The 15,427-nt window shown below is 46.4% G+C and overlaps 1 protein-coding gene across 1 annotated transcript in view; it reads left to right on the forward strand.

Moving 5' to 3' along the window:
• Positions 1-15,427, forward strand: part of cps1 (carbamoyl-phosphate synthase 1, mitochondrial) — a 195,340-nt gene that overhangs the window by 57,783 nt on the left and 122,130 nt on the right. The window contains exons 12-16 of the mRNA XM_043693435.2: positions 98-196; positions 1,924-2,019; positions 4,373-4,562; positions 9,572-9,729; positions 10,792-10,920. Of these exons, the coding sequence (XP_043549370.1) occupies positions 98-196; positions 1,924-2,019; positions 4,373-4,562; positions 9,572-9,729; positions 10,792-10,920 (672 nt within the window). The remainder of the gene's footprint in view (positions 1-97; positions 197-1,923; positions 2,020-4,372; positions 4,563-9,571; positions 9,730-10,791; positions 10,921-15,427) is intronic.

Genomic DNA, 15,427 nt, shown 5'->3' on the forward strand with positions numbered 1-15,427 from the left:
TGTTTGAATCCTTACTCCAGTGTATCTAAGGAAGCACTCTGCACAGAGTTGAAGAAGGAAACTCTGTTAATAATCACCATCTCTTTTTTTTTTCCAGTTCCTGTTTGATGCTTTTATTTCACTGATAAAGAAAGGGAAAGGAACCAGCATTGCCTCGGTTATGCCTGCAGTCCCTCCACCACCAAAGAGGCTTAAGGTTTGACTTTTTATATTCAGCGTTATACAGGCATAGAGATCTACAGCACAGAAAAAGGCCCTTCGGCCCATTGAGTCTACTCTGGTCAATAGCAGCCATCTAAATACTTCTTAAGCGTTATGAGGCTTTCTGCCTCTAACACCCTGACAGGCAGTGAGTTCCAGATTCCTACCACCCTCTGAGTTTTGAAAAGACTATTCCTCATATTTCCTGTAAATCTTCTGCTGCTTTCCTTAAATCTATGATCCTGGTCATTGATTCCTGTATCAAGGGGAAAAGTCTTTTCCTGTCTACCCTGTCAATGCGCTTCATAATTTTATATATCTCAATCAAACCCTCTGTCCTCTGCTTTAAGCAAAACAATTCCAGTCTGTCCAATCTCCCTTCATATCTGAAAGTCTCCAGGCCGTGCAACATCCTTGTAAATCTCCTCTGCACCACCTTCAGTGCTTACACATCCCTCCTATAATGTAGATTCCAGAACAGCGCACAATGGCTGTGGCCTAACCAACATTTTATACAGCTCCAGCAGAACTTTCCTGCACTTCAACTCTGTCTTAGCTCATGAAGGCAAGAATCCCACATGTCATCTTAACCACCTTTATCCACCTGGCCTGATAGCTTAAGGGATTGGTGTACATGCACACCTACGTCCCTCTGATCCTTCCGCTGGTGCTTCCCAGGGACGTCCATTTATCACGTATTCCTTCGATCTGTTCGAAGTCTGTCACTTAGTACAGTGATAGGTTCTCAGTGTGAAGGTGGGATTCCACAAGGACTGTGCAGTGGTCACTCCTACTGATACTGTCACAGATTGACAGTCGACAGATTTGTGAGGATGATGTCATGCATGTTTTTCTCTCATCACCTGCCCCCAATCCATCTCGGAGCTTTGTCTTTTAGGACTTGACCAACTCAGACAGAGGTGCTGCTGCCATTCTTGATGGTGGACACTGTAATCCCCACACAGATTATATTCTGCACATTTGCCACTCTGTGCTTCCTACGAGTGATGTTATGACTTGCTGAGCCTTAACCAGTCTTACAGCACTGCAAACATTTTATCGCCTTCTGCTCAATCTCATTTTTGCAGCTCAGTACCACAGAGGATGTTGAAAGCTAATTGAATGCATGTCTTTTTAGTCAGAGTGGGAGGGGTCTCACAACTGTACACAGTGTTGGTTGCAACACATTGTGGGGTCATTGTCTGCAGCTCAGCAGAGACCACAGTGTGCATCCTGCAGAGAGACCCCAGTCTGCCCACGACAGAGAGACCCTGGTCTGGGAGGATTAGGGTGAGCAAAGTTCATTACAATGATCCCATCGTTAAAATCCCATAAATTATGGGGACAAATTGTATAGATCATTGCTGCACCTCTTTTGTATGGAAGTCATCTGTTTGAGGTGTTTAATGTTGTTTAAAGGTTTGATGGTACAGAGAGAGAGAAAACAAACTTACTCTGGGCATTCTGAACAACAGGGTGAATCCTCACCATTCAAGCTCAGCTGCTCAGGCTGGTGTCAGGAATCCCATCTCCATGAACAAGGATCCTGGCATTCTCTTCCTCCCAAAAGCCACTGCGCTCAAACATCCTTTGAGAATTTTCCAGTGGAGTCTGCCTGATAATTGTGTGATTTTCGTGGTTAAGTCTTGTAGTTAACTACATAATGAAGCAGTGTGGAGGGGCTGATGGGCTACTTTGTCACTGTCGTTCTGCTGGTTTCAGGTGTCGAAGGTTTTGGTCTTGGGTTCGGGAGGCCTCTCGATTGGCCAGGCTGGCGAATTTGATTACTCTGGATCGCAGGCGGTTAAAGCTTTAAAGGTGAGTTTTGGAGGTTTGTACTTGCTGTCTTGAACGCGGTACTGTCTGCCTGTCTTCCCACTCCTCCGATATCTGGTCCAGGAGACTGTTTCCAGTGACACCTCCCCAGCCATGAGGATATCCTTCATTGGGTCCTCACTAAGGCCCAAAGAGCCCGATTGCTCTTCAGGCAGATTCCAACAGTGTTACCCTCTTTAAAATCACTCCTTTTCGAGTTGGTGATTTTTTCCAACCAGATTTCCAAGTCCAGATTGTCCTGAACTGGAGGAAATCAGGAAGGAGTTCACTAGGCACCCAGGACCCATACTTTACCTTTATAGCACTTGCTGCTGGATTCCAGGATTCATGTTGGTTAAAGGTCCCAAAGATGCATTGACAGTGACTGAGGAAAGGTGAATAAGGAGAGTGGAGTTAAGGTTGGGAAGGAGCAAGGTAGATATGGGGGAATAGAGTGTCGGGGTGATTGGGGGGGGGGGGGGGCAGAGGAATGGTGGCAGAGAGCTGCTTCGGTAATGGTGTAGGATGTTTCTTTAGAGGGGGTCGGGCATCAGATGGGTGAAGGGATCGGGTGGCAGGTGGGTGGTGGGATGGAGTTTCAGGTAGAATGGTGGGGGGGGGGTGGCGGCGCGGTGCGGATAGCCAGGTTGCTGGCATAGAGAGAGGTGTCTGATCCAGGGAGCTATGATTGGACAAAGACAATGTTAGATCAATTAGTCTGAGTCGTATCAGGGCAGTATCAGTGGTCAAGGGTTGGGGCAATGTTGGAGACTAGGGCAGTGTTGGGTTCAAGGTCATGATGAGGTCAGAGGTCAGGACAGTGTCAAGTTTGGGGGTCAGGGGTTGAAGTCGGGGCAATGTCGGGTTGGGACGGTGACAGCATGTTCCGTGTTGGGATTGCAGGGACACAGTAGATTGGTGAGTTGGTGCTTCAGTTTAATAGTTATCCAGGAGTTAGAACAGGCTTTTTTTTTAATCCTCTAACCTTTCTTGGGTAACTGTTTACGGTTAAATGAGTCGGCCCCTCTAAATTCCCAAACTTTAATGGACTCTTCCAGGGGTTCCAGATGCAGGGAAATTGCCTCTCGTTAAATACAATTCTCAGGAAATTTCTTAGTCTACTTTGTCAGGTGTTCTTCAGGGTTCTCATTCACAGCTCCAGCCTAATCACTGGCCGTTGACTACCTGGGCCTGGCATTGACCAATATCATTCCATGTGCACTCCCTCTTCTATACATCTTGGAGAGTGGGACTCCTTCCTGAAACCTCTCTGCCTCTCTGTCCTTACATTATAGTGTTCCTGAAAACCAGTTTGACCAAGCTTCAACACGCAGTCTCAGAATCTTACATGACTTATTTTTGCATGGCTTGTGAAGTGTTCATATGTCAGAGGTGCTATATTGTGGCAAATTATTGAAGTGTCTGGGTACTGGGCAGAGTCTCTGTCTGATGCCCTGTCCCCTGTGCTCAGCATTGGCCCAGTCAGCTCACGCCAGACAGTGCACTGAGAAGTGGTCACTTCTTCACAAGGGAGGCCCTAATGCAGGGCAGTAATGGATGTTTCTGTTCATCACCTGGGCAGCTGCTCACCATCCTGACTTGGAAATATATCACCATTCCTTCAGTGTCACCGGGTCAGGATCCTGGAATTCCCTTCCTTAAGGGCATTGTGAGTTAACTACAGCCCGTGAACTGCAGCAGTTAAGGAGGCAGCTCGCCACTACCTTCTCAAAGGCAACAAAAGACAGGTAATAAATGCTGGCCAGCCTCCCACAAGTGAGGAAAACAAAAATTGTGGAACCCATCAAACAGGATCCCTGTTAACCAGGTCCCCCTTCAGATACTGTCCCCATCAAAAACACCCAGGACAGGTTCAGCACAAGTTTCGTTACAATTTAAAGCTACCTCTACATTGTCATCATCGCTCTGTGTTGTTGTCCACATGGTATTCATAGTTTTGTAGTAATCGAAGCAGGGGTAGGCCATTTGGCCCGTCACGCCTGGTCCTACATTCATTAAGATCATGGCTGATCCATCTATTGTCTCTGCACCTAATAGCTGCGTAGTCTACATAACCCTTCACTCCCCTACCAAGTAGAAACCCATTCAGCTGCGACTTGGATATATTTAGTGAAGCCGTCTCTGCTGCTTCCTTGGGTAGAGAATTCCATAGATTCACTACTCTCTGGGTAAAGCAGTTCTGTGCTTAAGCAACAGCTGAAGTATATGGTCATGCTAAGAAAGGGAGGCTGACCCTGTGGATTGTGGAACATATAGTGTATCTGTGGAGAGTGGAGTTTGTTTAGTGGAGTAGTGGAGCGTGAATTCTTATCATCTGCACTGCTGTTACCTTTAGGAAGAAAATATAAAAACTGTCTTGATGAACCCAAACATCGCCTCAGTGCAGACCAACGAGGTGGGCACCAAGCAAGCGGACACAGTTTACTTCTTACCCGTCACCCCAGAGTTTGTGACTGACATTATTAAAACGGAACAGCCTGATGGGATACTGCTGTCGATGGGGGGTCAGACTGCTCTGAACTGCGGTGAGTTAATTAGCTTTAATTCCTCCGTTATATTGCTCCTGTTCTGTGAATTGTTTTATCTACTCTGCTACTGTGGTGTGTTTGATTCCTGGCTCATTTTCAGCTCTGGTATCAGGTATAATTGGCTGCTCCAAATGTATGAGTGTGAGGCCCTGGTATTTGAATCTGTAGGAGCCGCATTCTGTTACCCAGTGTTCCATCACTCTCCGGAATCCAAGTTGAACTCATTGTAATGACAAGGGGAATGGTCTTGGTCAATTGTCCTTCCTTTCCCCCGGGGTGCTTAGTGTGGAAACTACTGCCTGTGTCCCCTCCACCATTTTAATACAGATTGGCTATTGACCTCAATCCCAACAGCCTTCAGTGCAAATATGGTGGCACTTACATTTTCCGGTAATTTTGTACTGCAGAAGCCAATTCCACAACGAGTGCGATGGCAAATGTGTCTAAAATTCAATCTCTAAAACTCTGTCAGTGGAATCACTGCTTCACACGCAGAATTGAGAAGTTGTGATATCGTTGAGCAGGGTCGAGACACAGGTACCTGAGACCACTTGGAATATGTGATGGTTATATGTTAATTCAGGGATGATCACTTAAACGTTTGACTGGGTGCCTAACTATAAAAAAGGAGATTCAAGTCATCAGTGGGGCTGGGGTTGGCGGTGTGTGACTAAGAAATCAATCTCTGAGTGGAAATGTGTTTGCCTCGACTTTGTCGAGTATTTAACCTCCGATTTCTAACAATGAGGAAAAATTGTATCGGCTGGACTAAAAACAGAAAATGCCGGAATGATTCAGCAAGTCAGGCAGCATCTGTGGAGAGAGAAACCAAGTGAACTTGTGCTATTCTGCAGAATTGACTTGGAAACTGGAGGCTGAAGAGAGATTTGGGTGTGTCAAATGGAGATGGGTCTGGTCATCTTTTTGAACTACTCTACCTCCATAAGCAAAAAGATGATAGAGAATCAGAGTGACAGCGATTGATAGGGAAGTCAGGGGCATTGTTTTCATTCAGAAGGACCTGGAGCTTGCTACTTAAAAGGATGAGAGGCTTGGAAATCTGAATACTGTTTAGTTTGAAAAGCACTCCAACAGAATGACTGAGCAGGGGCTGAAAAGCAGGATGAGGCTTGAGTCTGTTTGTAGAAGAGATGAGGAGCTGAATGATTTCCTTTGTGTCCTTAATGTTTCTGTCATTGTTCTCTCTCTCTAGCTTCAGTCACCTGTGCAAAAGGTTCAGCCAGTTATGCGAGGCTGGACCCCTTGCCTGCTGTAGATGTTATTGTTTGTCGCAAAGAGTAGGCAGGTGAAGCTTCAGTTACAAGGTTCACGTAACTTGCTGTACCTGTCTTTCATCTTCGCAGGAATGTGCGATCCCTGAGCTCTTATCATTTGAAATAGTCCTATATGCCCGATGTGGATTTCCCCTCAAACAGCCACCTCCAATCAAAATTCTCCAGTTCCTGCCTAATATTGTAGTTTGCCTTCCCCCAATTTAACAGCTTCACCCAAGGACTGCTGTTATCCCTATCTATGCTCCCCCCTCACTAAAATTTCACTCACCTGGCCGGATTCATTTTTCAAAACCAGGTCCAAGTGTAACTCCTTCCCTGGTTGGACTCTTTACATTGTGTGGCGAAAGTGAGAACTACAGATGTTTGAGATCAGAGTTGAGAGTGTGGCACTGGAAAAGCACAGCAGGTCACGCAGCATCTGAGGAGCAGGAAAATCGACGTTTCGGGTGAAAATCCCTGATGAAGGGCTTATGCCCGAAACATTGATTTTCCTGCTCCTTGGATGCTGCCTGACCCGCTGTGCTTTTCCAGCACCACACTCTCGACTGCTTACATACTGTGTCAAGAGGCCCTCCTGAATGGTCCTTACAAATGGTCTGTTAGGGTAAGAAGCAGGAGATTGAGGAGATTTGGGGGAAAAAGGAATGTTTTCATTCAACAGCTGGTGGGAGTCTGAAGCATGCTGATAGAGAATACAGTAGAGGCTGGAAACTCTACAACCTTTTAAAAATTATTTGGATGAGTACTTCAGATATCATCACATTCAAGGAATCTAATGGCTACTACTAAGGAGAAGGTGCTGTGGAAGCTGAAAAGTCTGAAGATGGATAAATCACCTGGGCCTGATGGGCTACACCCATGGTTCTAAACAAAATAGCTGAGAAGATTATAAAGGCATTGGCAGTTCTTTCAGGAATCACTGGAGTCAGAGAGGGTCCCAGAAATGGCGAATGTAACAGCCCTATTTAAGAAGGGAGGGACACACAAGACAGGAAACTATAGGCTGGTTAGCCTGACCTCTGTTGTTAGTAAGATTTTGGAGTCCATAATTAAGGATGAGATTGCAAAGTGCTTTGAAGTGCATTGTAAAATAGGACTGAGTCGGCATGGCGAGGGACGGTCATGCGTGAAAAATCTGTTGGGTTTCTTTGAGGAGGTAATGGGCAAGTAAGACACAAGAGAACCATTGGGCCTGATCTATTTGGATTTCTAGAAGGCATTTGACAAAGTGCTGCACATGTGGCTGTTAAATAAATTAAGAGCCTATGATATTTGGAGCAATGTACAGGCGTTGATAGAAGACTAGCTGACTGGCAGAAAGCAGAGAATAGGGATAAAGGGGGTCTATTCCAGGATGGCAGCTAGTGACGAATGAAGTTCCATGGGGTTCCATGTTAAGAACGCAAATATTCACTTTATACAGTAAAGATCTCTACAAAGGAACTGAAGCCACTGTTGCTAATTTTAAGATTATGCATGTTAGTAGGCAGAATAGAGGTGTAGCCTAATTCTAAATGGGAGAAAGTGAGGACTGCAGATGCTGGATGTCAGAGCTGAAAATGTGTTGCTGGAAAAGTGCCTCTGGGACACCCAGACCAACCAAACCAACCACCCCGTGGCTCAACACTTCAACTCCCCCACCCACTCCACCAAGGACATGCAGGTCCTTGGACTCCTCCATCGCCAGACCATAGCAACACGACGGTTGGAGGAAGAGCGCCTCATCTTCCGCCTAGGAACCCTCCAATCACAAGGGATGAACTCAGATTTCTCCAGTTTCCTCATTTCCTCTCCCCCCACCTTGTCTCAGTCAAATCCCTCGAACTTCCTAACCAGCAATCTTCTTCCTGACCTCTCCACCCTCACCCCACTCCGGCCTATCACCCTCACCTTTTCCTCCTTCCACCTATCGCATTTCCAACGCCCCTCCCCCAAGTCCCCCCTCCCTATCTTTTATCTTAGCCTGCTGGACACACTTTCCTCATTCCTGAAGAAGGGCGCATGCACGAAACGTCGATTCTCCTGCTCCTTGGATGCTGCCTGACCTGCTGTGCTTTTCCAGCAACACATTTTCAGCTAATTCTAAATGGGGAAAAGATCGTAAATCTGAAGCACAAAGGAACTTGGCAGTTGGGAAGGCAAATACAATTCATTTTAAAAGAGCCTCGAATATAAGAACAGAGATGTACTGCTGAGGCTTTCTGAGGCTCTGGCCAGACTGTATTTGGAATATTTTGAGCAATTTTGTGGTCTGTGTCTAAGGAATGGTGAGCTGGCATTGGTGGGAGTCCAGAGGAGGTTTACAAGAATGATCCTAGGGATGAAGGGCTTGTCATAGAAAGATTAATTTGAGGATTCTGGGTCTGTCCTTTTTTGTTTTTAAGATTAGATTCCCTACAGTATGGAAACAGGCCCTTCGGCCTAACAAGTCCACACTGAACTTTTGAAGAGTAACCCATCCAGACCCATTCTCCTGAATGATGTACCTAACACTGAGACAATTTAGTGTGGTCAATTCACCTAACCTGCACATCTTTGGACTGTGGGAAGAAACCGGAGCACCCGGAGGAAACCCACGCAGACAGGAGGAGAATGTGTAAACTCCACACAGACAGTCACTCGAGGCAGGAATCGAACCGGATCCCTGGCGCTGAGGCGGCAGTGCTAACCACTGAGCCACCATGCTTGATGGAGTTTAGAAGGATGCATGAGGATCAGATTGAAACTTTCAGAATACTGAGAGGCCTGGATAGAATGAATGTGGAGAAAATGTTTTCCACTACTGGGGAGAGACTTGGAGCTGAGGCCACAGCCTGAGAGAGATGGGACCACCCTTTAAAACTGAGGTGAAGAGGAATTTCTTAATGTGTGGAACTCATTGCTGCAGAAGGCTGTGGAGGCCAAGCCATTGAGTGTATTTAAGATTGAGATTGATCCCTTTACCAATTAAGTATCTAAGACCAAGGGGAGAAGGCAGGAGAATGGGGTTGAGAAACAAATCAACCATTGAGTAGTGGAGCAGGCTTGATGGGCTAAATGGCCTAATTCTGCTCTTCTATCTACTGTTTTCAATGTTGCCCGTGTCCATCTGATTTACCCAGTCAGTAATCACCTTTGATAATTCTTGTGTCCTTTTTGCACAGATCTCCATTATATCCCAATTTACACTCTGTCCCACACTGAAGCAGTTCTTTTGGGACCTATAAATGACTCCAGCACGTGACTTCTTTTCATTGCTAACCATTACTTTTAACCCAAACTGATTCCACGTCATTGTCTATTACACCTTTCTCACATTGTCACCACCAATCGTTACAAACAAAGCTATCCAGCATCTTTTCTTTTTCCCTATTCTTCCTATACATTGAATGCTGTGACTATTATGTTTATGGTCACCCTGCGATCAGATCTGTGTAATAGCTAGAAGGTCACTTATTTCTGTGCTAGCAACTCAATATCTAATTACAAGCACTCTGTGCATTCAGGTAATCTCGTCCTTGCTCCTGTGTCTCTTTCCCCTCTCTCCAAGTCAGAACTCTCTCCAGCCCCTTGCTCCCAGGTCCTGGTGTCTCGCTCTCTGAAGCTAAGCCTCCTTGTGGCCTCACTCTCTTTGAGCCCAGCACCTTGCTCCCCAGCCATGGTCGTCTTATGAACAGATCATAATTAGTTCTTGGACAGCAAGGATAACCCATTGAAAATTGCCTGTGGCAGGTGTGGAGCTTTACAAACAAGGAGTGCTGGAGAAGTATGGGGTCCAAGTACTGGGAACTCCAGTCAGCTCGATCATGGCTACTGAAGACAGACAGCTTTTTGCAGACAAATTACTGGAGATCAACGAGAAAATAGCACCGAGCTTTGCTGTGGAATCGGTGAGTTACAGGAACACAACTATTTAACCTTTTATAACACGTGAGGTCAAACGTTTTCTCCCAGAGGGGCTGAGAGTATTTTGGAACTTGCTTTCTGAAAAACTGGACGAAGCAGAATCCTTGAATGTTTATAAGGCAGAGGTAGACGGATTCTTCGTAATCAAGGGGTGTACGAGAGGTTATTTGGGGTCATAGAATGGGGATTTGAGGCGATAATGGTGTAGTTGGCTTGACGGGCTGAAAAGCCTCCAACTGCTCATGTGCTCCACCCTCCGTCTTGGTTCCTCTCCTGTGGGCTCCACTCCTGCCCTCCTGCCCACATCAAGACCCTACCGCCCCCTGGGACTCCCCTGACCCTAGCCCCATCCCTGAGTTTTCAGGGACAGCTCCCCATCTTCCTTTGAGTCGGTCCCGTTAGCTCCCAGCACTTTTTTTTTTACCCCGAGACAGTCCCCCTCTGCCAGGACAATTCTATTGCCCCGGCCCTGTCTCCCCACCTTAAGACAACCCCACAGGTCCAGTCGGGAGAATCTGGAATTAAAAGCAAGTCTAATAGTCTTCTAAAACCCTCCTGGATCATGACTGTCCCTTTTGAAGGAAGGAATCTGCCGCCCTTATCTGGCCTGGTGTACATTTGACTCCAGAACCCCAGTAATGGAGTTGACCCTTAACTGTCCTTTGGGGGTAATTTGCAATGGGTAATAATGAGCAAATTTAGAAGGAAAAGCATTACCCCACATTTGTGAGGAGGGGACTGCGTAACGGGGTCTCTGTGTGGAGTGTGGGCACCACTATCTCTCGTTTTGACTCCATGCAACTCAGTCCGCGGGTGCAGTGGTCAAGAATGGCTGGATTTCCCCGGCCAGATCCCCCCCCCCCCCTCCCCCACCACCACCATCACCCAAAATCTAGTCGGCTATACTTTTAACAAATGTTGAGCCAATCCCTGTGTGCTTTCGGGATTGGATTGCTGGGTTTTTGAATGGGATGATTGGGAGTGTTAACTGAGGACTGAAGCTGTCCGTTCTGCACTCTTGCTGATGATTCTTTTTACATCTGTAGCTGAAAGATGCTTACAAAGCAGCAGAGAAGATAGGCTATCCAGTCATGGTGAGGTCGGCATACGCTCTCGGGGGCCTTGGCTCAGGGCTCTGCAATGACAAGGAAAAACTCACTGAAATCGCTGGAAAGGCAAGTAAAATACACGTGAACTGACAAGCTGTTCTGTGAATGTATAGTGTGGAGACTGCCCTGTTTCAGTGATGCAAGAGACGGCCCCATGTTAGGGGCAGGGACTGCGGACCGTCCTGTGTCGGGAGCGTGGACTGTCTCGTTTGGAGCTGGGGAAGGGGGAATCTGGGAACTGTCCCATATTGGGTTCAGTCCCACGCTGAGGATATGGACTGGGGACTACCCCTTATTGATGCCGAGGAAGGAGGTGCTCTGGGGGCTGCCTCATGTTGGGCAGAGAAAGGGGGAGTCTGGGGACTGTCTCGTGTTGGGATAGGGACTGGGTTCTGTATTGTATCAGGGACAGGGTTTGGCGACTGCCCTGTGTCTGGGGGCAGGGACTTGGACTACTGGCTGTTGATGGTGGATGCTAAATGGGCTGTTTGAGTTGGTAGGCAGAATGGGGAATTTCCCCTCTGACTCGATTTGACTTGAGAGACTTCCCAGTGATTTCAGTTTGGAGTCGGGGACGTTCGGGGAGTGGATAGTGGTGCAGTTGCCTACTGGACGTTGGTACTGCCATCTCTGAATACATTAGAGGCAGCCTCAGGACTGCTGTGTTCCCACCCACTGCTCTTACCCTTTTCAAGTTCTCTTCCCTTGTCACTATGCCAACATAGTGCCAACTCATGCTCCTCTCTCTCTCTGTCCTGGGCTCAAGATCATTAATCCGGGACATTACCACTTCACTGCCACACCAGCTGCCTTCCCTGAAGTTCCCTCCCTCACAGCACAGTGGATGACCGTACACCACAAGGACTGCTAGTGATTCAAGAAGACAGCTTCTCTTGGGCATTAAGGGACAGGTAGTGAACACTGGTCCAACCAGTGATGACCACATTAAATGAAAAAAATCAAAAACCAGTTGGAAGATGTGTTCCTGTTCCTTTACCTTCATTTGAGCAGGTTGGGGGATCACGGGCTGAGAGATCCCAGGAGGAGAGAGAATAGAGAATTGCAAGAAGTGATAGAACATTACGGCAAAGTACAGGCCCTTCAGCCCTTGATGTTGCACTGACCTGTGGAACCATTCTGAAGCCTATTCATCCTACACTATTCAATTTTCAGGCATATGTTTATCCAATAACCATTTAAATGCCCTTAAAGTTGGTGAGTCTACAACTGTTGCAGGCAGTGCATTCCACGCCCCTAATACTCAGTAGAGAAATTACCTCTAACATCTGTCCTGTATCTATCACCCCTCAATTTAAAGCTATGTCCCCTTGTGCTAGCCATCACCACCCAAGGAAAAAGGCTCTCACTGTCCACCTTATCTACCCCTCTGATTATCTTATATGTCTCAATTAAGTCACCTCTCAATCTTCTCTTTAACAAAAACATTCTCAAGTCCCTCAGTCTTTCCTCATAAGACCTTCACTCCATACCATGCAATATTCTAGTAGATCTCCTCTGAACTCTTTCCAAAGCTTCCACATCCTTCCCATAATGTGGTGACCAGAACTGTACACAATACTCCCAAGTGCAGCTGCACCAGAGTTTTGTACAGCTGCAGCATGACCTCGTGGCTCCAAAACTCAATACCTTTACCAATAAAAGCCAACACACCGTGTGCCTTCATTACAACCCTATCGACCTGGGTGGCAACCTGGGTGGATCTAAGTACATGTACACCGAGATCTCTCTGCTCATCTATGCTACCAAGAATTTTACCATTAGCCCAGTACTCTTTATTCCTGTTGCTTCTTCCAAAGTGAATCACCTCCCACTTTTCTGCATTAAACTCCATTTGCCACCTTTCACCCCAGCTCTGCAGCTTATCTATGTCCCTCTGTAACCTGTAACATCCTTCGGCACTATCCACACCTCCACCAACCTTGGTGTCATCCACAAATTTACTAACCCATTATAAAAATGACAAACAGGAGAGGCCTCAAAACAGATCCTTGTGGTACACCACCAGTTACTGAACTCCAGGATGAACATTTCCCATCAACCATCACCCTCTGTCTTCTTTTAGCTAGCCAATTTCTGATCCAAACCGCTAAATCATGCTCAATCCCATGCCTCTGTATTTTGTGCAGTAGCCTACTGTAGGGGATCTTATCAAACACCTTTCTGAAATCCATATGCACCACATCAACCACTTTACCTTCATCCACCTGTTTGGTCACCATCTCAAAAAACTCAATAAGGTTTGTGAGGCACAACCTACCCTTCACAAAACCATGTTGACTATCCCTAATCAACTTATTCCTTATGAGATGATAAGAAATCCTATCTCTTATAACTTTTTCCACCACTTTGCCCACAACTGAAGTAAGACTCACTGATCTATAATTACTAGGGTTGTCTCCACTCTCCTTGAACACGGGAACAACATTTGCTATCCTCCAGTCTTCTGGCACTATTCCTGTAGACATTGATGACATAAAGATCAAAGCCAAAGGCTCTGCAAACTCTTCTAGGAGAAAGTGAGGACTGCAGATGCTGGAGATCGGAGCTGAAAATGTGTTGCTGGAAAAGCGCAGCAGGTCAGGTGGCATCAAAGGAGCAGGAGAATCGACGTTTCGGGCATGAGCCCTTCTTCAGGAATGGCTCCTGAAGAAGGGCTAATGCCCAAAACGTCGATTCTCCTGCTCCTTGTATGCTGCCTGACCTGCTGCGCTTTTCCAGCTCTGCAAACTCTTCCCTGGCTTCCCAGAGAATCCTAGGATAAATCCCATTCAGCTGGTCTATTTTCACACTTTCTGGAATTGCTAACACCTCCTTGTGAACCTCAATACTGTCTAATCTAGTAGCCTGTATCTCAGTATTCTCCTCGACAGAATTGTATATTCATTCAGTGCTTCCCCTATCTCTTTGGACTCCACGCACAACTTCCCACTACTGTCTTTGATTGATTGGCCCTAATCTTTCTCTCGTCATTCTTTTATTCCTGATATACCTATAGAAAGCTTTAGGATTATCCTTGATCCTATCTACCAACAACTTCTCATGTCCCCTCCTGCTGCTCTTAGCTCTGTTTTTAGGTCTTTCTTGGCTAACTTGTAACTCTCAAGTGCCCTAACTCAGCCTTTACGTCTCATCCTACTGTAAGCTGCCTTCTTCCTCTTGACATGAGATTCAACCTCTTTTGTAAACCACGGTCCCTCGCTTGACCACTTCCTCCCTACCTGACAGGTGCATACTTATCAAGAACACGCAGTAGCTGTTCTTTGAATAAATTCCACATTTCAATTGTGCCCATCCCCTGCAGTTTCCTTCCCCATCCTATGCATCCTAAATCTTGCCTAATCTCATCATAATAGCCTTTCCCCCAGCAACAACTCTTGCCCTGCATTATTTACCTATCTCTTTCCATCGCTAAAGTAAACATAACCGAATGGTAGTCATATCACCAAAGTGCTCACCTATCTCCAAATCTAACACCGAGCCGGATTCATTACCCAGTACCAAATCCAATGTGGCCTCATGCCTTGTTGGCCTGTCTACATACTGTGTCAGGAATCCATCCTGCACACACTGGACAAAAACTGACCTATCTAAGTACTTGAACTGTAGTATTTCTCGTCAATATTTGGAAAGTTCCCCCATAACAACAACCCTGTTCCTCTCGCTCCAGTCCAGAATTATCTTTGCTATCTTTACCTCTATATCTCTGGAACTATTCGAAGGCTGATAGAAAACTCCCAACATGGTGACGTCTCCTTTCCTGTTTCTTGCCTCAGCCCATACTACCTCAGTAGACGAGTCCTCAAATATCCTTTCTGCCACCGTAATACTGTCCTTGACTAACAATGCCATACCTCTCCCTATCTTCTCTGTTCTTTCTGAAACATCTAAATCCCGGAACCTGGAACAACCATTCTTGTCCCTGATGTATCTATGTCTCCGTTGTTGTAGCCATTTCGAAATCCCAGGTACCAACCCATGCTGCGAGTTCACCCACTTTATTCCGGGTGCTCCTGGTGTTGAAGTAGACACACTTCAAACCAATTTCTTGCTTGCCATTGAACTCTTGTGACCTTGAAACCTTTATTTCTGACCTTGCTATTCTCAATGTCCTGGAGACTGGAACTACAATTTCAGTTCCCACCCCCCTGCTGAATTAGTTTAAACCCTCCTGAAGAGTATTAGCAAATTTCCCCCACCCCCAGGATATTGATACCCCTCTGGTTCAAGTGAAGACCATCCTGTTGGTAGAGGTCCCACCTACCCCAGAATGAGCCCCCATTATCCAGGTATCCGAAACCCACCCTCCTGCACCATCCTTGTAGCCACATGTTCAACTCCTGTCTCTCCCTATTCCTTGCCACACTAGCACGTGGCACGGGCAACAAACCAGAGATAACAACTCTTTGTTGTAGCTCTAATCTTTCACCCTAGCTCCCTGAATTTCTGCTTTAAATCTCCATCCCTTTTCCTACCTATGTTGTTAGTATCTATGTGGACCACGACTTGGGGCTGCTCCCCCTCCCCCTCAAGGATCCCAAAAACACGATCCGAG

The sequence above is a fragment of the Chiloscyllium plagiosum genome, unplaced genomic scaffold (assembly GCF_037043375.1).
Source record: "Chiloscyllium plagiosum isolate Xiang-an unplaced genomic scaffold, Cpla_swu_hap1 HiC_scaffold_7, whole genome shotgun sequence".
Taxonomy (NCBI): Eukaryota; Metazoa; Chordata; class Chondrichthyes; order Orectolobiformes; family Hemiscylliidae; genus Chiloscyllium; species Chiloscyllium plagiosum.